General features: G+C 42.7%; 1 protein-coding gene across 8 annotated transcripts in view; it reads left to right on the top strand.

Moving 5' to 3' along the window:
- The window catches only part of SH3BGR (SH3 domain binding glutamate rich protein), a 456,857-nt gene that overhangs the window by 271,155 nt on the left and 158,981 nt on the right, over positions 1–26,721 (top strand). For all 8 annotated transcript variants that reach the window (XM_078656835.1, XM_078656834.1, XM_078656829.1 and 5 more), the window contains one exon: positions 9,497–9,577. In XM_078656835.1, coding sequence (XP_078512961.1) covers positions 9,497–9,577 — 81 coding nt within the window. The remainder of the gene's footprint in view (positions 1–9,496; positions 9,578–26,721) is intronic.

The following is a 26,721-nucleotide window of genomic DNA, read 5'->3' as shown; positions in this document are numbered from 1 at the left end:
GTCTCGCTTCCCGATATTTTCAGGGACTCTGTGATGCAGAGATGGATAGACCTTAAGATCAGCTCATTTGGAGATCTGTTTCAGAATGGGCAAATGGTATCATATTCATATCTACAGGACAACTATACTTTAATAAGGGGAGATTTTTTTAAATATCTCCAAATCCGAAGTTTTATAGAGTCTAAAAATCTAATTAATTCTAGCTCTATGAATAAAATAGACGTGCTGGAAAGTTGTGTTAGGAAAAACAGAATTGGCATGATATACCAACTGATGCTAAATAGAACAAAAGATGACCTTGTGATCTACACTAACAAATGGCAAACAAATCTAGGATTAGAAAAGGTCGATATATCTAGATCTCTAGAAATGGCCAATATGGTATTATTCAATGGGTCTTTTAAAAGCCAACATTTTATGGCCGTGTTCGACCTATATTATACACCGTCAAAATTGGCACTATGGAAAGCTAAGGGGGGCACGAGCTGTAGTCGTTGTGGGTTTGCAGCTGCTAATCTAACTCACATGCTTGTTCAGTGTCCAAAGTTGAACAAATTTATACAAGAAGTACAAAGGTTTCTAGATAGCATTTTAGAGTCATCACCGGTATTATCACCAGAACTAATGATACTGGGAATCCAAACTGACCAAATCGGTATTAGAACGGTCGAAGAAGAAGGTTTTTTATTCATAGCCATGTCAGTATATAGGCTGGATGTGGATCCTCCAGCTTTCCATCTCTGGCAGTTTAACGGCTCGAAAGCGCAGTTTATAGACTTAAGGGCCGGAGGAAGAGGACGTTTGGTGATAAATTATGGTCACCCATTTATAAATGGATCTAATTGGTCTATAATGACTTTATAATCTAAGTGAATCTGTTTTTTTATTATATATATTGCCACGTTGTATTCAATGTAATTCTTTTTTTCTGTCTGTAACATTGTTACAAAATTGTACCTTATAACTTTCCACTGCCAAATTAAATCAATAAAAAAAAAAAGGAATCTTCTCCTCTTTTTCCAGAACACAAGGAGAGGCGGGTACAGATCAAAGGTCCAGGAAGCCGCAGGACAGATTAGATCGGTTTAATCCTCTACAGTACACAGCGGTCTTAAACTTACTGCGTACGGTTTGGTCTGGATCTCCCAATGATCCATGCCCACCTGCGGTTCTTAAGATCTGCCCCAAGGTCATTGCTTCCACACTCACACCCGTGTTCAACATGATTCTGGATATGGGAGAACACCCTAGGGCGTGGACATCCGCTTCGATACTCCCCCTTATAAAAAAACCCAGTTTGGATGCAAAGGATCCCAACAGCTACAGACCAATATCACGTCTCTCGTTTCCGGCTAAGATACCAGAGAAGGCTATTAATCAACAACTTAGCATGTTCTTTCAGAAGACCAATGCCCTAGACCCTACGCAATTTGGGTTTTGTGCTGGTCACAGCACGGAATTAGGCCACTTAAGAGGTTAGAGCGGCGGTGGACCAGGGAGGGGCTGCTGTGCTGATTCTGTTGGATTTGTCGGCAGCCTTCGACACGGTCCACCATGGAGTGTTGATGGACCGGTTGTCGGGGGCAGGACTGGAGGGCTCGGCTTGGAGTCTCCTGAAGTCCTTTTTGTCCGACAGAATACAGACAGTAGACCTGGGGTTGGATAAATCAAAGCCTTTTGCCCTTGCCTGTGGGGTGCCGCAAGGGTCCTCTCTGAGCCCTATGCTCTTTAATATTTATGTCAGCCCTTTTGCTTCCTTGATAAGATCCTTTGGCCTGCAACTTACATCGTATACAGACGATACTCAAATTGTGTTATCTTTACAATGAGGGTCTCAAGTGGATATAGCAGTGAGATGTCATGACTGTCTAAAGAATGTGGCAGAATGGATGGCCTCCAACTGCCTCAAATTAAATGCCGGGAAGACCGAGGTCATTATGTTCGGGAACAATCCTAACATATTGACCCCTGAAATGTGGCCTGAGGCATTGGGAAATCCTCCTATCCCTACTGGGAAGGCCAGAAATCTGGGTGTGATTGTCGACCATAATTTGGACTTTGGAGGCCAGGTGAGTGGAGTAGTGTCGTCCTGTTTTCATATGCCTAGGATACTAAGGAAAATAAAATGCTTCCTTCCAGCTGAGGGATTCAGGACGGCAGTTACTGCCCTCACACTATCTCGCTTGGACTACTGTAACAGCCTGTACCTGACTTTGAGAAAAAAGCATGAATACAGACTACAGTTGGTTCAAAACATGGCAGCAAGACTTCTGCTAGGGATCCCTAGATATGTATCAGTACATGAGGGTCTTAGGCAACAACACTGGTTGCGGGTATCCAAACATGCTCAGTTCAAAGCTCTGTGCATAGTCCAGATGGGGAGGAAACAGCTTCTCCTTCTGTGCTGCAAAAGCCTGGAACAATCTGCTGGGGCATTTCAGAAATGCCTCAGAGCTACTTTCATTTCGAAAGGGGCTTAAGACTTGGTTATTTATGGAGTAGTCTCCCCGTCTTTTTCAGGAGTCAGTAGGCAGCGCCAGGACGCCTTTGGCATAAGTGCGCTGTATAAGCTCATAAATAAATAATAAATCCGCAGAGGATTCAAGTCCCTACATATGTATAAATCTTTTTTCTTTAATATCTCCAAAACTACTGAATGGATTTACGCCAAATCACAATAAGCACAATCAGTAAACCAAGATCTAGTTTTCTGTCAAATTTAGTTTAATTCCATTCAGCGGTTAGAGTGGTTACCTCAAATGCTGCCCTGAATGGGCTAAAGCGCTATTGCCTCATTGCCATACATGGTCCTATTCCCAAAAAGTGAAAAACAAAATTAATCTTAAATAAATATATATCTCTCGGATCCCTCAATGATATATACGTGAAAGAGGGGAATCACTTATAGAAATGGGTTGAATTTATCATTCGTTCATCTCCACAAATTAGCAAAATAAGTAAATTGATAGAATGTAATAAATCACTTATTACAAGCCCCAAATAATGATTTTTGGGCTCATAATAATTGTAGCGCTTGAGCCCATTCAGGACAGCATTTGAGGTACAGATATGTCTATGTATTTCTGTGTACGAACATTGAGGTATGCGGAACTACTGGCCCATACAGGGCACGATGCAGTGATTGTTTAATATTTATTTATTTGATGAATTGGCAATTGTTTATATATACGTGTGATAATTGATTGTAATCACTGCCGTAACCGAGGTATTAACGTTACTGTAACCATCATTGCGAGCATTTATTTGATGTTCAAATATGGCGCTAGCAGTAATACAGATGAATTGGTCCTTTGTTTATGTTTGTAACAGGAAGTGTGGTCACAAGTAAACATAAAACATGGCCGTTTCACACACACACACACACACACACACACTAATATAATATATTTGTATACATATACACATATATACACTACACACTGCTTATTGAGTGAGTGAAAATACATAACAGTAACAGATCACCATATATAAGGGTCCTATGATGATATCACTGGATCTGGTGATGTCATAAACCACAAAGCTATAGTGTGAGTGTTTAGTAAATAATTCAAGACTTCTCAGATAGTACTATAGTACCATGTTATATGTTGCCCTCAGTCAGGGCCTCTGGATGTATGTGATTCTGCAGCATTTTTCACATAATTGTGGATTTACCGCATTTGCCACACCATCATCCTTTATCTGCATAATTTTCAGATTGTAACAAAAAAATTTTTCCTAGATTAAACTTACCAGAAGTTACTAAAAATGTGCCAACACATGTTATGTTGCTGTGCAGTGGAGGATCTTTACAAAAGTTGACTTGTCATCTTTCAGTTGTTTATTGCTGTATTTGGATGTTAAACTAGTACTTATTGGGTGAAAACTCTATCTGCACAGTGTTAACACGTGTAAAATTGCATATTACAAAATGTGTCGCATTATGCCGCAAAGTTTGCCTTTTGTTGCTGCATAATGTAGTTATTCCAGGCGCATAATTTGTTCCTTCCTTGCTGCATATTTTCAGTGGCACTGTCCTTAAAGCATTATTTTGTATTTTGTATTATATTCTAATTTTGAGACTGTTAGCTAGAAAAAGGTGAATATTTTCAAACAAGGAAACACTTTTGAAAACTGTGAGTTAAATACTGGACTGTCTGGTTGTCTGTGGAAAAAAACCATGACAAATGATGAATTCTGTATATAAAAACTTGTAGTTGTAGAACAAGCACCCTTTCCTCCCTTTTGTTAAAAAAATAAAAATAAATATTAATTCTTTCTGCAGATTTCTCGCCTTAGAGTCAGATTGTTTTGGAATTTTTTTCGTAGCAGTGCTCCTGTTCGCTGCTAGGTAGTATTGTGTGACTCTCCACTGATTCCATACAATCCCAGATGTGATGTTGCGGAGCAACATATAAGCGCCCCGCAACCCAGGCGCTGATATCAGTTCCTTCCTGTTTCTCCTTCTCATGTCGGTCCATAGCTCCACTATGGACAACTCCAAACTCAAGAAGAAATTGTGGCCTTCACCTAGACCCCGCCCCAAGTCGTAGGCCAGGTCTCAGTAAATGTCACAGGGGAGTTCCTGCCACTGCTCCAATTCCAGCTTGAAGTCCTCTGGTAAGTCAAAGTTCAAAAACAAGCATAAAAAAGTGCAGCTGGATCCAACACCATCCTGTGAGTTTGACTACAACAAGAAAGAGCAAGGGTGTCAAGATGTCAGAAGCACGCCTTGAGGTCACTGGCCAAGAAGCCGATCCCTCAGTTGATCCTTGTGTGCCCCAAGTTTCCTGGGTCATCAACCCTGCAGCAGATTGAGGCCTTCCAATAGTGCATGCTGCAAATGTTTTATATGCTTCTGGCTCTCTCTAGCTTGACTTCAGGCCCCGTGGGATCACCAGCGAGCCCCTACCCTGGTGTTGTCTGCCCCTTCTTGACCAATTACCAGGCCCGTACTGACTCTTGTATAGAATTTCGCTCCAGCCAAGGATCCATTACCGGTTTCTGCCACCCCAACGTAAATGCTGGGTCCATTGGCACCTATGGATGACTTAGTGCTGACCCCCGTTTTAGATTTCGAAGAGAGGTCTGCTTGTGTTCCACTGATGTTGCACAATGAGAATATAAAAGCACAACCTGGTGTTATACACCCAGGCTCTAATCATGTGCCTCTGCCTCGTCACAGCTATTAGCAGAGGCTCCATTCTATTTTTGACTCTGATTCTGACCCTGTGCCAGAGCAGGGTACATCCCAGGATGTTGATGATGGAGTAGATATTGCTTGCCCCTCCTCCATTACTCTGATGATGCCATGTACCTTGATGTACAAAACACCAGTGGGTTTGATACCTCCCCTGAGACAGAGCGTGACTTGCCACTTCGGCTACTAATGGAAGAAAGTGCTCGGTTCGCAGTGGTGGTTCAAAGGGCAGCTGAAGTACTAGAATTACAGCTGCCTAGGACAAGAAATGTTTTGACAGAAAACCTAAAGCCCAAGCCAGCAACATCAGAAGAACTACTCCCATTACATGATGTCGTCATAGATAGTCTGGTGGTCTCTTATGAACAGGCAGGTGACGAGATGTCATAGACTGAAGCCTGGTGAACCAGATTTTCTGACCATGCACCCCACTCCAGATCGCCTTATTGTATAGGCTTAGACCACTAAAGTGACAATCAACTCATGTCTAATTGACTGGAGAGAGAATCCAAAAGGATAGACACCTTTGGCAAACCAGTTTTTTCTGCCAGCTTAGCACCAAGATCTGTAAATGCCGTCTGTGTGTTTGGGCTTATATGCACACGCCGTTTCAGAAATGGCTAGCAGAATCTTGTCCTGAAGTATCTTTGAGTCTCTCTGGCTCAGGCAATACATGCAGGGCAGCACACAGGCAAATATATTATCCGCTCCAATCTCGAACCCATGGATTGCATTGGCATGGCAGTCAGTGCCAGTGTTGTCCTCCTTAGACATGCCTGGATGAAGTGTACTGGTTTTTACGGCAATGTACAGCCTTTACTAATGGACATGTTCTTTAATGCAACTCGCCATTTTGGGAAGAAAGCAGATTCCACTTTGGAACTATCTGAGGTGTTCACCCCTGCTAAATAATTTCTGCACTTGTTCAGGGGCTGGTGCATAGGTTTCAGTTTCAGGTAGTATTCACCTGGTATATTGATAGTGTGCACACATAGCAACAAGTGTCTTTTTGGCTAATAGAGCCACTGAGAATAGTTAAGGGATCCGAATGCGCAGACCTGTTAGGCAATAATTGGTAGGCAGAAACATGTTGACAGATAAGAGAAGGGTCTGAGTCATTGTCCTCTGTGTACCCGTTCGACTATTTTTTTTAGATATACCTGGGGCCCTCACCAATCAATGTGTAATACAGAGGAAGCTATTTTTAGTCTGTCTGAATCCTGCCTTGTCCAGTAGTTTTTATTTAAGAACTCCCTCCTTCCTTAAAGTGTTTCCAGGAGGTTGAGTCTGCCTTGGTGGCACTGACCTTCCAGGGTGGGGAGACGATGCCAATGATGAAGCATTACACTATTATCTGTGTGAAGTTTCCTCTTCCATAAAGGACGACTATCCTCATAAGCTTGGCAGAAGTCATGTGACGTCCTAAATCTGGACTTGGATTGTTTCTGTAAGATTAAGAAACAGTCTGCCTTCTAGATCTCTTGTTTTGTTCTGTGCGGTGCCATACTCATTCTCGTGATTACAACTTCCACAAAGCCCATAGCAACCAACACCCACCAGGTGGCAGGAGGATCTGGTGCTTCCTCCTGGATTGGTAATCCATCATGCCTAACAGCTGGGTCTTACAAATTGTATAAGAGGGTTAAGCCCTAACCTTTCTCTCCTCTCTTTCTAATATTCCTTTCACACCAGAAAAAATATCAGCAGAACATCTGTTGATCCTGCTAGGGGTGCTGTAGAGAATGTACCGGACTAAGAGAAAGGCGGAGTTGTTATTCTCACGATTTCCTCTTTCTGAAAACAACTGGGTTCTCAGGTCTGTCTTGGACCTCTGAACCCTGAACGCTTACTTCCCAAAGGAGAAATTCAAAATGTTCACATTGGCTCAGATCCCACCTGCTTGGGTCCCAGGAATCTGGACTGTATCCTTCGACTTGCAGGATGCATATTTTCCCTGCTCCCCTTGGCATCATCAGCACCTTTTGGGTTATCACGAAATAGATGGTGGTAGTTGCTGCCTATCTTCAGAGGTCGGGAGTTACTGTTGTCGAGGACTGGCTACTTAATGCAGGCTTGCTGCAGTCAGTCGTGGACCACTCAAGACAATGGTAGAACTTTCAACATTGTTGGGTTTCATCTTAAATGAGTTCAAGTCCCACCTGATTCCTTCACAGAGGCTTCCATTCATTGAGGTGATCTGGACACAGTTGATCTCAGGACTTTTTGCAGTCAGCAACAAGTCCTGGACATTCAGGCCATGCTTTAGGATTGATAGTGGATAAAAGATGTGAGTAGCTTTGAGGCTTCTTGATCCCTTAGTTTCATGTTTGCTCCTTGTCAACCACCGGTGGCACATGTGAGCCCCGCAATTGAACCTGATATTCCAGTGGGACTACATTTCTAACACCATTCATGTTTCGGAGGTTGTTCAAGATTTGCAGTGTTGGTTGACCAATTGCACTTTGTCTCGTGGCAGGCCACTCTCCTTTCTCCACCCAGATTGTTGACAGACACATTATTGCTCTTTTCAGGGGGTTTGATGGTGAAAGTTCACCTGGGTGAGGTGGAGATCATAGGGCTTTGGTCTCCAGTGGAGGGCGAGCTCCATATCAACCTACTGGAGCTACCCCCCTAAAGGCCTTCTTCCCTTCCATCAGTGGGAGATTAGAACATGTTCTTACAGACCACACCACTGCTGTGTGGTACTGCGACAAGCAAGGCGGAGTGGGATCCCGTGCCAGGAGGCTTTGCACCTTTCGTGGTAGCTAGAGCACCATGGCATCTTTCTGATTGCCAACCACCTGATTGGGTCCCTGAATGTCAGAACAAACGAATTGAGCAGAAGGTCGTCAAAACAAAAGACTACACATTTTAAAGGTTTTTTAATGACCACCTCAAGGAAAAGACACACCCAGTTTACTGTGTGCATTAAATCAAATCCCTACATAGTGAACAACAGAATTGCCTTTGTGACAAGGGAATAATGTTCCTGCCTAATGCAATGGAGAAATTACTTCCATTGATCACCGTAAATAATTTGCAAGCCCCTGACCTTCTGACATCGAGAGTGTCAGAAGGTCAGGGGCTTCAGGGGCTTCAGTGTCAGAAGGTCAGGGGCTTCAGGGGCTTCACCCTCTATACATTTTTGTTTTCTTATGTGTGCCTTCTTTAACTCCAGTTGGGTAGGGCGAAGATTTATGAAAAGTTCATTAACTTGGTGGTTCAATGGATTAGCCAAAGACACATCCAAATGTTTAGTGAAATAATAAATGTCGGTTTTCAGAGAGCGGGAATATAGGGCTTTATATGAAGTCAAATTTAATATGTGACCTTACCTTGAAAAAACTGCATAAACATTGATTAAGAGGTTGCTGAGAAGATAGGGAATCTTCTGATGCAGCTTCATATTCTTATTTTGAGCAACTAATAAGAACTCGTGCCAACTCTTAAATGTCTGAAGCGCTTTTTTAAAATAGCCTTACAATTGACCTAATGAATATCATGGGTTGCACAGCAAAGTACTTGCATGTGGTGCTCAGAGGGTTCGGAACAATTCAACTGTACATCATTTCAGATTTGCTAACATCACCTTGGAAGTACTAAATCCATGGACAGCCGAATTGAAGGAAGGTATGAACCGCTTCTGAGGCTGCTGTATTTTTGGCATCAATGCAATCTGGGAAAAAGGGATGAGCCTAGCTGATCATAAATAAGCTGACATTTTAACCAAAGGAGCTTTGGTTCAAGGTGAAGTGAGACATTCGAGATATTGTGGGCAGCCCCTTCGAAACTAGGAAGGCATGCTGTGACTATGGACTGATAGGGTCTATGGCGGTTGGAATACCCTTCGGTGTCCTGTATTGTTTATTAGAAGTATCGATTCACATGCTGCAAAATGTGCACACAGGACTGTACGTTTGTGGTTTTGGATGAATAGCTTTTAAAGATTGTATGCATAACCCAGAATGGCTAGGAGCTAATGGTTCATCGTATAGCACTGTACAAACTCAAAAAAACATTTTGGGAATATTATTGGCATAAACAATATTTGTCTAGAGATGTTTAGTACTAGCTTTCCGATTTCCAGACTACTATCTGTTTTGGAAACACACCAGTCTTTTACTAAACACAGAAGATAGAAAAAATATTTTCGTATGTAGAACAAACTCATATTTTCAGAACTAATACAGTAAGTATGTCCATGCATAGCTGTAAAAACAAATGTCTATTAACTGTGCACTATACAGTAAAGTCGATAAGTACTTTGTTGAATGTATCTTTGCTTCTTTCCTTTAGGACTTCGATTCTTTCTTTGATGCCAAGGAAGGAAATGAAATTAATTTTTTCTTGGGTCTTGCGCCTCGCACGAGCTCCAAGGTTAGTATGGTAGGAGTGAGCTATGTCTTTTCCATGGTTAGCTTTCCAAAGGAATGCCGTTGTGTGGCCCATCTGTCTATCTCTCTTACTTTCACTTGTATTTGCTAGCTACAGTATTGATTGGTTCCTGGCAGTGTGAACTCGTGTATTTATGTATCCTCATCTTGCTGAGGGAGAGCCCATACTGTAGAACAAAAACTCAAATGTCCTCTCTCAAAGTACTAATTGCGCAAGAACTTAACATCTTTTCCCAAGGTTATGAGTTGGACAGGACCCTCATTAAAACCACTGCAGGAGTGTCTACCTGGGCAAAACCAAGTTGTTAACTCTAGTTACTGGTGGCAGAATTTAACAACACTTCTAGAAATCAGTTCTGTAAAAATTTGTACTAAACATCTAAGCACACCACTCAAGTAGATTTACTCAACAAAGCAATGTCTCACAGAAATTACATTATTCCTAGAATGAGATACAAAAAGGAAGTTTTAAAACATACAAGTGGCTATGCAAATGAACACCCACCACATGCTAAGTAAAAACAGCACTTTGGTGTCCCTGTTTCTATTTGTGAACGTTTTAGTTGATTCTTTGCATTTTATTCCATTAATTTAGAAATTGATGTCATTTCTTCATTCATATTTGAAAATAAATTCACATTCTCAATATTGGCTCCAATGCATTTCGGGCCAGTGCCCTTCATCTGGGAGTATATCTATAATTGAATTAACATAGCTGATGATTAATACATAAGGTCATCACAAACCTAAACAGTAACATGTTGTTGATATTCATGCGAAAACGATGTCATGCTTAGTGAAAAAAGTGTCAAATGTGATGTGCACAACGTAAAGTGAAAAGCGTGGTTTAACTCTGTGAGCAATCATCCCACATGGTAAGGAAAAAAGGCTTACTGGAAAGCTTTTTCGTAATGGCTTCTAACTTGATAATGGTGATGTCTGTAATATATGATTAAAGTGTTGAGGCAGGTGCACTGCTATTTTATGAAGAGTTTATTGAAATTTCTGCTAGATTTTTGGGTGCTCCACAGGAGGCGTCTGACGTCCTGAGGCGCTATAATTGAAACAAAAAACGTGCTTCCAATGGAACATTAGAAGCATCCCTGTGGGCACACCATACTCCCCTCAGTGTGAAATGAGGGTTCTTTCCACTGTGTTGAAGTTATATATATTCAATGTTTTATTCACAAGATATATTTCATATTTTTGCTATGCTTTTCTCCATTCGTTTATTCTTCTTGAACATTTACAATCCATTTATTTCTTTTTGCATATGCGGCATTATCTTAAATCCAATGTATTTCGGGCATCCAATACTGCCCTTCATCAGGGAAGATTAATGCCGGTTTTGCCGCATGAACTTTTACCACATATTCCAAAGCTGCTTTCTAGTCGCTTCGCCGAAGCTTACACGAGTGTTTGCCCAAAAAAATAATATTAACATCAGTTCAGTTTTGTCTTGTTGTGGAAAAGTAAATTTTGCTATGTTCTGTGTCCCTACGTGTCATCCATCATATGTTATGTGTGCATGATTAAATATGCATATGTACTCCCCATGTCCGATTAATGACGCAATTACAGTTGTGTCCCCCTCTAGTATGCCAGTTTCCAGTCCTCGTGAATACTACGAATATCAGGCCTATGTAAAGCTACGTTGCCACGTTTCTCAGTGTGCACGTTATTCTATTATAAAGTCCCCGTTTCTAGGCCTCAAAAGGGCCTGGACACCAGATTCAGCTCCTGTCTCCTGAAGCCTCGCTGAGGAGGGATACAGCCCCCACCTGTATCCTCGACCCTTCACTTACTTCCTGCCTCGCAGTGCCCGGTCCAGCCTGGCTCTGCCTCTGAGTCTGCCAAGAGTATGTTATGAGTCCAGTTATCAGTTCAGTCCTCCTTCTCTGCATTCCTAAGCTACTGAACTGCATCAATAGTTTCCGTCATTGTCTAGCCTTCACGTCTCCATGTTAGAGAATACTGTATTTAATGGTCATTTAATATTCTTCATCACGTACTACATGTAGAATAATACATGGTCCAGTCTTAGAATCAAGTTAGCCTTTCCTCTCCTGACTTATAGTTTATATCAACATGTTCTCTAAACATCAGATACTAGATACTGTTTAGGTACATGTCGCCCTGACTCTCCAGACTTCAGTCTCTGCTCCTAGCACAGAGTTCATAGCCCCCAGCTTCTCCTAGTGATACGTCATTGCCAGTTTGCGCGCACCATCAGGTTAGAGGTCCCGGCTTCCCAGGTAGCCCCCTCCATGGTTTCCGCCCCATTCATGACATATCCTGTTACGTTTGCATCACATGTCTATGTATACGCCCAGTTACACCTACTTTCGCCCTTATCTTTCGCGACTGCTACGCGTCACACCTACTGCTCCACCCACTGCTACGCCTACTGCAATGTAATGCTATGTGTTTGCGTTATGTATATATGCTCATGTATTGTTATTAAAAGTCAGCGCGCTCATCCCAGACCCAGCCCCAGCAGCTGCTGGGCCCTGTCATCCTATTCCTATGCAGGTTGACCTGTTCCTGTCCTTATGCTGTATTAAACCTGCAAAACTCCTACTACCTCGAATCTTGACTCTTATTTATTGAGCTATCTGTTATGATATATGTCTAGTCAAAAATAGGGTATTATTTATTTATTTACCACATAATGGCGCCCGAATAGGGACTTGCCCTTTCCCCACGCGTCGGTGAAGCCACGCCGACCCCCTGACCCTCTGCAGTCGTGACGGAACTCTTCTGCGCAGTGGCAGATATTTCTGCTCAAGTATCCCTCAGGCCCACGGAGGAGACGGAGGAGGCGGTCCAGCATCCAGACGAGACGGTGGAGGAACGCGGCGAGTCCCGACCAGAGCCCAAGCCAAGAGTCCAAGGTCCGAGGTATCCGGAGGTCCACCCGTAACTGAAGTCCGAAGTCCGAAGTTCGTCGTCCGTCGTCGTAGCAGTCCAGTCCAGTCTGAGGCCTTCCGTTCTTGCTGCCCGGTGAGTACCGTTACTGGGGTGGTATCTAGACAGGGTCAATTTAATTGACTCTGGTCTGTGGGTTGGTGGTACACAGTCCCACAAACGAAGTGTCCACGTCGGTGGATGCGGGTCCTGACGTGTCTCTTTATGAGACCGGTAAGTTTCGTACTGTTTCAGCAGTGCATCTAGTTTCTGTTCTAGTCAGTTCTGTTCTCGAGAAAATTTATGTGTCTGTTCTCAGTATTTCCAGGGAGTATTCTGTTCGAACTGTTATTTTAAATGTTTTTCATGTATTTCAATGTCGTGGTATGAATGGGGAATAAGTATCGTGTTCATTGTGTATTGTATTGTGTCTAGATTACAGTTCAGTCATGCCCATATTTTCCAAGTTACGTCAGTTAAAAACTAGAAAGGGTCTGCTGGAAGCAGCAGTTCCCGTCCCGCCCAGGGACAGTCCAGGTCACTTTATGTATCAGAAACATGGCATAAGTGCCATATTGTATCTAGATTTATGGGTAGAGTATACCAAACAGTTAGAAGAAAAGTATAGATGGCCCGTATCGGGTACATGGGATGCCGAATGCATCATGCGAGTAGAAGAAGCATTATGGAAAAAGAAAGCCAGACAGTCACAGAAAGATGCCATCGAGTTATGGCGTAAAGAAGCTCATAAAAGAACTGAAAAAGAAATCAGAAAATCAGAATTAAGTAGAGAATCCTTAGAGCGAGCCCAAGAAAAAGAATTAATCGAGATAGGTGAACAAGTCAAAACTGAACAGAGAGACAGACAGAGGAATGCCCTTATTAAGGGTATGTACCCTCTTCTTGCCGAGGGCTTGCCAAAAGCGACCCCGGAGGCATCCAGTAATTTCCCGCCACCATTAGTTCCGACCAAGCTACGTCACAAACAGACCGCAGCTGATATTTTCATTTCGTCCTATCTGGACGACACAGTCCCTGAATATGCAAATCCTGTTCGCGCTCCGCCAGTCCCAGTAAATCAGGCACATCCTGTTTCTCCAGACACCGGGGCACCCCATGCAGTACCTGCTACGGTACCCCCGGTCCAGCCAGCATTTCAATTTCCCGCTCCGCCACGAAGAATATCAGTCGACGATTCTAGTCTAGGGGCCGCAGGAGGAGGTCCTCCTCAAACCCCGCCGCCACGCAAGCGTTTATCAGCACTCGAATTACATGCTCAAGCATCACAGCGTACTCCCAAGAGTAATAAGTCTGTTGCAGAAATCAGGCAAGCCCTTGGCGAATGTGCCTATGACCCAGTCCCAGGCGAGAATAATATGGTTTTATATTCAGTACGCGTAAGGAGGGTGACCGAGTATCTAGTCACCCTACCCGATATGAAAGAAGATCTAGACAGAATATATCGTTTCATCCGTACAGGGGATGATCCAGAAAGTATTAGTGATGCCATGTCTCAAAGGAAAGCTGAGATCCAGCGTATGATATTAAAGTTTTTAATTAACTGTCTAATAAGAGAACAAGATTACCCGTCTAAAGATCCGGCCGAAATGAAAACCCTGACAAAGTGGAGTGATAATATAGCCGAGGGTAAGCACAATACCATTAGTGCCATGGAGAGTATGTACAAGAAAATCCGTAGAGAAATAATAAAGATACACGAACAACGTAAAGCAGCACAAGTAAGCGAGAAAGAAAGTAACTCTGATACTGAAGAGGTAGAGGACGAGAATCCCGCCAGAATAGCGTATGTAGGAAAATCTAGATTTCCAGATCGCCATTTACGCCTAGAACACAAGCCAATTTTCCATCATTCAGCACCAGAACAAGGTTCCCTAGAACAAGTGTTCCAAGCTACCGATCGCATTCTGAAATCACGAATCGGTTACAGTGAGTTAAGTACCATGCATGAACAAGAACTAGCCCGATCAGCAGTCCGATGGATTACTGATTCTACCACTTTTCCAGACGAAATAGTGGCACAAATGTTTCTGAAATTGCCCCCAGCCGAGCAGCGACTGGTGGGTATGTATATGATCCAGCACCTCATTACTCTGTATGAGGGTCAGCACTCTGATCCAGGTCCGTTACACGATGTCCTGAACGAGTTACTCCAGTATAGATGGAGAGGTCTAGGTACCGACTTAATTAGTGTCATTCTAGAACAGCGCCACAAATATAGAACGTTTCTGAACCCGTATTTTGTTCATGTCTCACCCCCAGAAAGTAAACCATTTTACATGGAAAGACAGAACCCGTTACGAGAAGTGCATCCAGTTAAGACAGAGGACGGTGAAATGCAACGAGTGTTTGTTTACACCCCGATTACAAAGATGGAACTCCTCGAAATGAAGAAATTAATTCCCTGTCATGACAAAGATCCAGCAGGGTTCCATAGAGAATTAAAAGACATGCTCCGTATGGGAGAATACACTTACCCAGATATCATTAAAATGTTAAAGGTCCTGTTGCCCGCAGGGGTGTATGAAAAGCTAAAGGAAAAAGAATGGGAGGTGGGAGAGAAAAAGATCGATTGGGCAGTTCTAGAAGCTGAAGACAAGGCACGAGTACCAGGTACCGGTCTAGGAGAGAAATGTAAAGAATTACCAGAATTATTGATTCAAGTTTTACCCAGATTATTAACAACGAAAAAGGAAGACTGGGATGCAATCTCAGCCTGTAAACAGAAACAAGAGGAAGATATTAGTGATTTTTATTCTAGATTTGAAAAATGTTTTAGCATCAATAGTGGCCTCAAGACAAGTAGTGAGTCATACCCTCACCTTTTTGTTACTAAATTAGTCGAGAATTCAAGCCCGCAAGTTAAAAATCGAGTTTTGAAAGTCGAAAGCACCTGGCAAGCTAATACTCCGTCCCAGATGCTCCAGATGCTCCAGTACCACCAGAATAGAATCAGGGAAGAGCAAGAACACGAGAGAAAACGTATGAAAGACACGAAAATGAAAGTACTAGTTGCACAATCTGTTCCTCAAGACAGTCAGAAGAGGGGTCCGAATCAAGCCAGTCATCCTGCAGCTCCCGTTAAAGGGAACTGCAATTATTGTAAACAGCCAGGTCATTTTATAAATGAGTGTGCAGTTCTGAAACACAACATAGCTACTGGTAAGACTAAGGAAAGACCACGTCCGCCTAGACAAGAGCAAGTTTCACAGACTCCTCAGCCACAGAATGCACAACAGACAGTTACCGCACCGCAGCCTATTGCTGCAACACAGCATGTTACATCGCAGATGTACCAGTATGCACAGTCTGAGTATCCAGAGTACCAGCAGTATTCATGAAACAGCCTAGAGAGGGAGGTAGGCTTGCCTCTCATCGAGATACCTGTAGATCAAGAAGGTCCCTATGTTCACAGTCAAGTATTAGGGAAAGACAGAAAGTTTTTGATTGATACAGGGGCAAGTAGGACCACAATTAGTCACGCCGAAGTTCCAGGGGCTCCGCTCTCAGGCTCAAGAAATGTTTCCCTTGGATTTTCAGGAAAACCTATCGTAAATGAGATTTCAAAGCCAGTTACTCTAGAAGTAGGTCCATTGTCCCGCACTACTGATCTGTTACTTACTAAGTCATGTCCAGAAAACCTATTAGGCATTAAGACACTGAAAGAGTTGGGTGCAGTTATATGCTGTTCCCCAGAGGGAATACGATTGTTCCTACGTGACTTCAAGGGTCACTATGTATTACGAGATTTTGATTCGAGACTGTCTAATGTTCCGCAGCATCTATGGGCGCAAGGTCCAACTGATGTAGGTTATATGCAAATCACACCCTATCGTGTGACTCTCAAGCCAGGCGTAGTGTTACCACGAATCAGACAGTACAGATTGCCACCTGAGGCTGTAGCAGCCTTATCCAAAATTATTGACGAGCTCATCGCTCAAGGAGTGGTTGTAAAAACTGACTCCAATGTATGTAATTCTCCGATCATTCCAGTCATGAAACGTACTGATCCAAATGCACCCCCAGTATATCGATTAGTGATTGACCTACGAGAGCTTAATAAATGTATTATTCCGCAGTACCCAGTTGTCCCAGACATCTCTTCCCTATTGACAGCCATTGATTCCGAAGCCATGTTCTTTACAGTAATCGACCTCAAGAATGCATTTTTCAGTGTCCCTATTCATCCAGACAGCCAGTTCCTTTTCGGATTTTGTTTAAATGGAAGGAGCTATATGTTCACACGCGCTCCTCAAGGTTTCACAGAAAGTCCTAGTATTTACAGTCAAGCACTCAAGAGACAACTAGACAACATTCACATGCCAACTGACACTGCCCTGCTCCAGTATGTCGATGATCTACTGGTCACAGCCCGTTCTGAACGTGCTTGCGAGCGGGCATCCCTTACAGTCTTGTATTTCCTAGCCGAGATGGGGCACAAGGTGTCCCCTTCTAAGCTTCAATTCTGTGTCCAGCAAGTGGTATACTTAGGACACTTACTGTCCAAGAGGGGTAGGCAGTTGACACCAGACCGTATCCAGTTAATAGCGAGTCTTCCTCAGCCCAAGACCCAGAAGGAGGTACGAGCTTTTATCGGCCTCACTTCTTACTGCAGACAATGGATTCCTCAGTATGCATTTCTAGCCAAACCACTGATACAGTTAACGACACAGGAGGCAGCCGTATCGACTGTCCTCCCTTGGACATCTGAACATACACTTAGTTTCAATGAGTTAAAGAAAGCCCTATGCCAAGCTCCAGTTCTAGCCACACCTAACTACAGTAAGCCTTTTACACTTTTCGTTACTGAACGTGAAGGTACAGCATTATCAGTTCTCACACAAGATCAAGCAGGACAATACAAGCCCTGTGCTTATTTTTCTAGCACATTAGATCCAGTCGCCCAGGCTTTGCCTGCGTGCCTTAAGTCAGTTGCAGCCACAGCACTAGCTATCAGACAAAGTGATTCCATAGTCTTAGGACACACCTTGACAGTACAAGTCCCACACTCCGTGGAAGTTCTTCTAAACCGAACACAAACTCAGCACTTGACAATTGCACGTCTAACAGGTTATGAATTGACACTGTTCCAGCCACACATAGAAATCAGACGCTGCAACATTTTAAATCCTGCTACACTGTTACCATCAGTTACTTCAAATTCTGCCACGCATGATTGTGTGGAAGTAGTTAACATTATGACAAAGCCAAGACAAGATCTGACAGATATTCCGTTACCAGACCCTGACCTGACACTTTATGTGGATGGTTCATGTATGAGAACTAGTACAGGAGAACTAGTCGCCGCGTATGCAGTGACTACTGACACTGAAGTTATTAAAGCACACCGTATTGACACTCTGTCCGCTCAAGCAGCAGAGCTAGTTGCTCTGACACAAGCCTGCATACACGCCAAGAACCTGAAAGTTAACGTTTACACAGATTCACGCTACGCATTCGGAGTCGTACACGACTTCGGAGTGCTCTGGCAGGAGAGAGGTTTCATGACTTCTCATGGAACCAAGATTCAGCATGGTCTCCTTATTCAAGCTCTGTTAGATGCCATACATTTACCGACATCCATTGCTATCATGAAATGCAAAGCACATACGAAAGTCACTGATATTATTTCCCGAGGTAATGATCTAGCAGATCGCACAGCCAAGCTTACAGCACAGACTCTAGACAGTCCAGTTAACATGACACATACTCCAGATCCGATTACATGTATGACAGTTAAGGACCCTACTCAAGATGTCATAGATATCCAGTTACATGCTACTCCCGATGAAATCAAGAAATGGTCCGAACAAGGAGGGGTCCAGACAGATCAAGGATGGGTAACGAAGGGTAGAGCCACATGGTTTCTCCCCGACTCTATGGTTCAAGTCATTATTAATACCGCACATAGTCCAGCACATTTAGGAGAAAAAGCTATGTTAGACAGTATCCAGAACATTTGGTTCAACAAGCATTTACGAGCTGCAGCTAAGCAGAAAGTCCGTACCTGTATGATATGTTGTCAGTTTAATCCAGGTAAAAGTGTCCCGGTGGAACAAGGTGGTTTCCAGCCCCCTGACCACCCTTTTGAAGTCCTCCAGATGGATTATATTCAGATGGAGCGATGTCGAGGTTTCAAGTATGTCCTTGTAGTTGTATGCGCTTTGTCCAGGTGGACAGAAGCATATCCAGTCCCAGATTACACAGCCGCGACCACTGCCAAGCAGTTGGTTCGTGAGTTCTTCCCTCGTTATGGACTCCCTAGAGTCGTATATTCTGATAACGGCCAGCCATTCTCCTCAGAGTTAATGAAGCACGTTTCCCTTTTGTTAGGGTACCAGTGGAAGTTCCATTGTGTACGCCATCCTGAAGCAGCCGGTCTCGTTGAGAGACATAACCAGACTCTGAAAGTCCGAGTCGCCAAAATATGTAAAGAAAAAGGTGTGGACTGGCTAGTAGCCCTGCCAGTCGCTTTATTGTATATGCGCATGGTCGCACATTCCAGATCAGGTCTGTCCCCGTATGAGGTCGTTTTCGGCCGCCCCCCTAATATGTGGGGTACTCCTAGACCCCGAAGTATTACCGATGTTTCAAGTAATATGCTGACAGATTACCTAGCTTCCTTGATGTCTGCCCTCAACTCATGTCGTTCACAGGTTGCCGCCGCATTTCCAGACAATACCGAGGTGGCACCGCATGAAATCGTTCCAGGATCCATGGTGATGGTCCGCAACTTTGACAGATCAAGTCCGCTGGAGCCTCGATGGAAAGAGCCCCGACAGGTCCTCCTCACCACCCGTACAGCCGTGAAGTTGGAAGGACGCAAGGGCTGGGTGCACCTTTCTCATGTTAAACTTTTTAATGGACTGAAACCCGTCTTGAAAAACATTTCCCAGGATTTGAAAGATTGCCAAAGCATTGTTCTCAAGGACTGTCCCGCAAAAGACATTGCTACAACCCCTCCCCTGTTAGAGAAAACTCCGCAGCAGGAGTATAAACAGAAACTACGGTCTAGTAAAATAAGTCAGTCAGTTTGATTGTCTAAGTCCTCCCCTAGGTGAAACGGTTAGACTGTTTCTGACATGTATAAAATAGACCCCCATAGTGAGAGAGTTAGTCAAAACTCAATCCGATGTATCGTTTTTCTATGTTTCATATTGTTTTCCAGCCTTATGATTTCCTGCACCAGTTATGCATTTTACCTATGTTTCCCAGTTTCACATGTAAATAAGTCTGCTAATGCTACAGTAGAGCACACGTTTAGTGATCTGCCCCCTCATGAACTGTCCTACCGCCTCGCTATGCGTAATAACTCATTTATCCGCATGTTACATTACTCACACCAGACCAGCAATGCCACTAATTGTTGGGTATGTGGTCGACTCCCCCCTTTCCAGATGCCGAAGGGAGTTCTGCCACTTTTTCCTTATCCATTTTCACATAATGGTTCGTGTGGAGCATGGTCCACGTTAACGTCATCCTCAACAGATATGTTTTTTCTTAACAGTACATGTTTCCCAGACAAGCAAGGTCTCCCTCACCGAACAGGTTTAGATCTAGAAAATGAAGTGTATAATTTAGGTAATTATTCGTCGAATTTCATGGTCCTGAATGTTCAGTCTGATACTACTCCAGACTTACCTGCTATTTCAGTACTGCCAGTCAAAGGCGAATTATGTGTCCGAAATAATGGTTCCGTACATGTAGGACATAGTGATTGTACTACTATTGTCAAGTATAGTGACAGTGGGAAATCTATTTTCAAAGCTTCACGTCATTCATATTTTATTTGTGGTCAAACCGCATATATTCGTCTGCCCCTCGATTGGGAGGGAACCTGTTACATTGCCTTCCTACTGCCACCAGTTTTCCTAGCCCCACCTGATTATCATAGAAATACACATCTAGTACACATTAGACATAGAAGGGAGTCCCCAATTGTCGATTATACTGAAACTGCTCTAGAACAGTATACAGATTTCAATAGAGGTTTCTTTTTCTTTATAGGACCTATCCAGAATAGTAAACTAATCCGTAGGTTAACCAGAACCCTTGAAGCTGTAATAAATGAGACTGCCTCTGCTCTAGGTAACTTAACTGAAGAGCAATCTGCTATGAGATTTGTCGTTTTACAGAATCGTCTCGTCCTTGACGTCATACTGGCCGATAGGGGCGGGGCCTGTAGAGTCATCGGATCTAGTTGCTGCATTTTCATTCCAAATAACGCGCCGTCTGTTTATTCAGCTATAACCAGACTCCATAAAATTGCCCATCTGATACACCAAGATCCAGGCACCTGGACATGGTCCGGTTGGTTCTGGAATATAATTTCCGCATGGGGATGGAAAATATTGTCCTTTCTAGGTATAGCAGTAGCGATCATATTCAGCTGCTGCCTCTGTATACAATGTGGCCCTGCGATTTGCGGCATTTGTGCTACCTCTTGTATTCCTAGTCCCAAGCCCAGTTCTAAATCCCGTTCCAGGATAATTCGAGACGAGCAAATGATACTGTATGAAATGATAGATGGTATCATGAATATTGATGTTTCCTGATGGAAACGTAGTGACAAGGAGGGAATGTGGAAAAGTAAATTTTGCTATGTTCTGTGTCCCTACGTGTCATCCATCATATGTTATGTGTGCATGATTAAATATGCATATGTACTCCCCATGTCCGATTAATGACGCAATTACAGTTGTGTCCCCCTCTAGTATGCCAGTTTCCAGTCCTCGTGAATACTACGAATATCAGGCCTATGTAAAGCTACGTTGCCACGTTTCTCAGTGTGCACGTTATTCTATTATAAAGTCCCCGTTTCTAGGCCTCAAAAGGGCCTGGACACCAGATTCAGCTCCTGTCTCCTGAAGCCTCGCTGAGGAGGGATACAGCCCCCACCTGTATCCTCGACCCTTCACTTACTTCCTGCCTCGCAGTGCCCGGTCCAGCCTGGCTCTGCCTCTGAGTCTGCCAAGAGTATGTTATGAGTCCAGTTATCAGTTCAGTCCTCCTTCTCTGCATTCCTAAGCTACTGAACTGCATCAATAGTTTCCGTCATTGTCTAGCCTTCACGTCTCCATGTTAGAGAATACTGTATTTAATGGTCATTTAATATTCTTCATCACGTACTACATGTAGAATAATACATGGTCCAGTCTTAGAATCAAGTTAGCCTTTCCTCTCCTGACTTATAGTTTATATCAACATGTTCTCTAAACATCAGATACTAGATACTGTTTAGGTACATGTCGCCCTGACTCTCCAGACTTCAGTCTCTGCTCCTAGCACAGAGTTCATAGCCCCCAGCTTCTCCTAGTGATACGTCATTGCCAGTTTGCGCGCACCATCAGGTTAGAGGTCCCGGCTTCCCAGGTAGCCCCCTCCATGGTTTCCGCCCCATTCATGACATATCCTGTTACGTTTGCATCACATGTCTATGTATACGCCCAGTTACACCTACTTTCGCCCTTATCTTTCGCGACTGCTACGCGTCACACCTACTGCTCCACCCACTGCTACGCCTACTGCAATGTAATGCTATGTGTTTGCGTTATGTATATATGCTCATGTATTGTTATTAAAAGTCAGCGCGCTCATCCCAGACCCAGCCCCAGCAGCTGCTGGGCCCTGTCATCCTATTCCTATGCAGGTTGACCTGTTCCTGTCCTTATGCTGTATTAAACCTGCAAACCTCCTACTACCTCGAATCTTGACTCTTATTTATTGAGCTATCTGTTATGATATATGTCTAGTCAAAAATAGGGTATTATTTATTTATTTACCACATTGTAAAAGGCAAAATACAATGGGTTTTGCCGAAGCTAAACGGTGCTTACAGAAAGATATGCGTGTAGCGTGAAATCGGTTCAGGCTCGCGTCACGGCTGTAGCCGGAGCTTCTTGGTAGTTTGTATATATGGGCGCCCATAGGTGGTTAGCGCGTCACGTGAATACGATCATGTGACGCGCCCAAGTTTAATGTCGAGCTAGAGAGCGGGCTAACTCTGGATGCCGGAAGTGGGTACACGGGGACAAATGGATAAAGTTAAAAAGGGAAAAAAGACTGCGGGGGTGTGAGTGATAAAAATACAGTTAGCATGGTGATGGTAATAACGAAAATATAAAAAGTGAAAAGAGGTAATACGGTGTTATGTCAAAGGTGTAGTAAAAATTTGATGGTATGGTATGTGATAATGTGTCCACACGAGAACGAATAATGGCAGAAGATAAGGTCCCTTAGGGCTGGTAAATTATTACAGAAAACAGGAAAATTCTATTCGATCATTCAGTCCATTCGGTTTGGTAGCATGCACCAGTAGTTTTCACGACAAAGTAAATACTTGTTGTTATCTCTGCCCTCAATTTTCTGTATGACTTCCAATGCCATAAATTTGAATTGTGAGATATTGTGATTTTTCTCAATAAAGTGCGCTGCCACTGATGATTTTAAATTGCATGTCCTAATATTTGATTTGTGTTCATTGAGGCGTGTTTTAAGTTTACGTTCCGTCCTGCCTACGTAAACTTTCCCACAAAGACATTTGAGTAGTTAAATGACATTTGTGGTGTCACATGTTGCTGTGACATTTAAACGGATTTCATTTCCTCGCATTGGGCGCATAACCTTGGTACCCGGAATTATGTTGTGGCAATTGTTGCAATTTGCACAAGGTTTGGTACCTTTAGGTTTGGTTTCTGGTTGATCTGTGGTTTTAAGAATTTCTCCTATGTTTTTGCCTCTTGTATAGGCGAATATAGGGTTGTTATAAAAAATACCATTGAATTCTTGTTCCAAGTTTAGAATCCGCCAGTGTCTCTGGATTATCTTTTTGTAGTCTAGGCTTACATTTAAAAACTTTGAAACAATCACTGTCCTTTTGTTAAGACATTTTTGGGTGGATTTTAGTACGGTACTGCGGTTTAAAGCTTGTGTCTGTGTTTTGGCTGCTTCCACAATATGTTGTGGGTATCCTCTTTCAAGAAACCTAGTACCCATTTCGTTAATGCGTTCAATTGCTTTCGTGGGATCCGAGGTTATGCGTTTGACTCTCACCATTTGTGATTTTGGAAGATGTTGTTTTAACGATCCTTGGTGAAAGCTGGAATAATGTAATATATTGTTGCGATCTGTTGGCTTGCGATAGATATCAGTGGAAATATGATCTGAGTGTAGTTTTATTGACACGTCCAAAAAAGTGATGGTTTCTGGATTGATTTCCCAAGTTAATTGGATGCGTTGATCAATGGAATTTAAGGTCGTTAGAGCTTGTTCTAAGCTCTCATTGCTGTTTCTCCAAATGATGAATAAATCATCGATATATCTGACGTACATTTTTATATTGTTACTCCACTGGGGGTTTGCCAAGATGTTCTTTTCTTCATATTCATTCATGAAAAGGTTAGCATAGACTGGAGCTGCGCAATTGCCCATTGATGTGCCTACGAGTTGGAGGTACCACTCGTTTTGATGTTTGAAATAACTCTGATATAAGGTGAAATGTACTAATTCATTAGAAAAAGTTGCATTGGTTGTTCAAGGTTCAATTTTAAAATGGCCTGCTCCGTTGCTTCAATGCCCTCTTGATGAGGGATAGACGTGTAGAGGGATTTAACGTCTGCTGTACACAGTAATAAGGATTCATTTTGTTCAATCTCAATGTCTTGTAATTTTAACAAGAAATCTGTCGTGTTCTTGATGTAGCTCTTCATAGACTTGACCACAGGTTGGAGATATTTATCTAAGAATTGTCCAACTGGCTCAAGGATGCTGCCTCGTGTGGATACTATCGGCCTAGCCGGCGGGTCCGTTGGGTTCTTGTGGATTTTTGGAGCTATGTATATTGATGGACTCCTGGGGTGTTGTTTCAATAAGAAAGATTTGGTCTTCTCTTTAATAGTTCCTTCTTGATATGCTTTTTCCACAATGTTTTTTAAGATGATGGAAAATTATTGGGTCGGATTTTCTTGTAATTTCATGTATGTTGTATCATCCGAGATGTGATCTCTCAATTTTTGATTGTACATGGAGGTGTTCATAACGACCAGTGCTCCTCCCTTGTCTGCTTTGACACATTTAATTGCTTTGTTATTTGCAATGGTTTTCAAAGTAAGTCTTTCCTTTTGCGTGATGTTTTTGTATGTAATTTTTTTGTAATTTATTCGGGATATGTCTTGTCTGACTAGTTTCTCAAAAAGATCCAACATTTTGTGGCTCACCGGAGCCTGATAGGTGCTAGTTGTTTTTAAGCCCATTAGTTGGTCCGGTTGTGTGGTTGGTTGCGGTGGTAGTATGTTTTCAAAGAAATTTCTGAGTCTCAATTTGCTTAATAATTTGAATGTGCTGACTTCTAACTCCAGTTGGTCGGTTTTACTTGCCGGTACAAAAGAGGTACCTCTTTGTAATAATTCAATCTCATGCTTTTTAAATCTGTGATCAGAAATGTTAATCATCAGTTGTCTTTTAGGATTGTTTCCTTCTTGTCCTTCTTCGGTAGGGTTACGCTTCTGGTTTGTGGATGTTCTCTTCCTCTTGCTCCTCCTGGGTCGTTTTTGTCGGGTGCCTGTTCTAAAAAACCCGCTCCTGTTGTTTGGTCTTTCTCCGTTTGCGGAGTCCCGCTGATGGAAGGATCTTGCAGTCTCACTTCTGGTTGATGACTGCTCCTGCGTGGTCAATTGGAAGTCTCACTATCAGTTGAAGAGGTGTCAGTATTCTGAGTATACGGGTGATTTCTTCGTCTTTGGGCATATATCTCCGCCCAGGTGTAAACATCCCCTAATTTGTAATCTAATGTATCACGGCGGAATTTTCAAATTTTTCGCTCATTGAAATCTTTGGTGTGTTTGTCCAGTTGTCGATTTAGGTCATGTCTTCATAGCAGAAACATCCACGAGTAGAACAAAGGAACAGAACATAAAACAATTATTGTATTTATCCAAACGGGAAATCAATCAAAAACTTCACGCCAATACATTAATCAAATATCACAAAGCGCTACGCATACCCAGGGGCCTACGTATTGCGTTAAAACCATCATAAGCAAAAATTCACGTTTTCAGGAAAAATGGTATGCCATATTAAACAAATGCAGCTTAGATCTGATATTACTGATCATAGAAGAACTATCGAGAATTCGTAACGAATTATCTAAAGAAATAGCTGAAACAAAGGAGGAATTAACCAAATGTATGAGTTCGGAAGAATGGGACGCATTTCTGAATGACCTATATCGACAACTGGACAAACACACCAATGATATCAATGAGCGAAAAATTAGAAAATTCCGCTGTGATACATTAGATTACAAATTAGGGGAGGTTTACACCTGGGCGGAGATATATGCCCAAAGACGAAGAAATCGCCCCTATACTCAGAATACCGACACCTCTTCAACTGATAGTGACACTTCCAATAGACCACGCAGGAGCAGTCATCAACCAGAAGTGAGACAGCAAGATCCTTCCACCAGCGGGACTCCGCAAACGGAGAAAGACCAAACAACAGGAGCGGGTTTTTTAGAACAGGCATCCGACAAAGACAACCCAGGAGGAGCAAGAGGAAGAGAACATCCACAAACCAGAAGCGTAACCCTACCGAAGAAGGACAAGAAGAAAACAATCCTAAAAGACAACTGATGATTAACATCTCTGATAACAGATTCAAAAAGCATGAGATTGAATTATTACAAAGAGGTACCTCTTTTGTACCGGCAAGTAAAACCGACCAACTAGAGTTAGAAGTCAGCACATTCAAATTGTTAAGAAAATTGAGACTCAGAAATTTCTTTGAAAACATACTACCACCGCAACCAACCACACAACCGGACCAACTAATGGGCTTAAAAACAACTAGCACCTATCAGGCTCCGGTGAGCCACAAAACGTTGGATCTTTTTGAGAAACTAGTCAGACAAGACATATCCCGAATAAATTACAAAAAAATGACAAACAAAAACATCACGCAAAAGGACAGAGATACTTTGAAAACCATTGCAAAAAACAAAGCAATAAAATGCGTCAAAGCAGACAAGGGAGGAGCACTGGTCGTTATGAACACCTCCATGTATAATCAAAAATTGAGAGATCACATCTCGGATGATACAACATACATGAAATTACAAGAAAATCCGACCCAACAATTTTCCATCATCTTAAAAAACATTGTAGAAAAAGCATATCAAGAAGGAACTATTAAAGAGAAGACCAA

Source organism: Lissotriton helveticus, chromosome 8, assembly GCF_964261635.1.
Source record: "Lissotriton helveticus chromosome 8, aLisHel1.1, whole genome shotgun sequence".
Classification (NCBI taxonomy): Eukaryota; Metazoa; Chordata; class Amphibia; order Caudata; family Salamandridae; genus Lissotriton; species Lissotriton helveticus.
The sequence above is the reverse complement of the archived record's forward strand: the minus strand, read 5'-3'. Positions and strand labels throughout refer to the sequence as shown.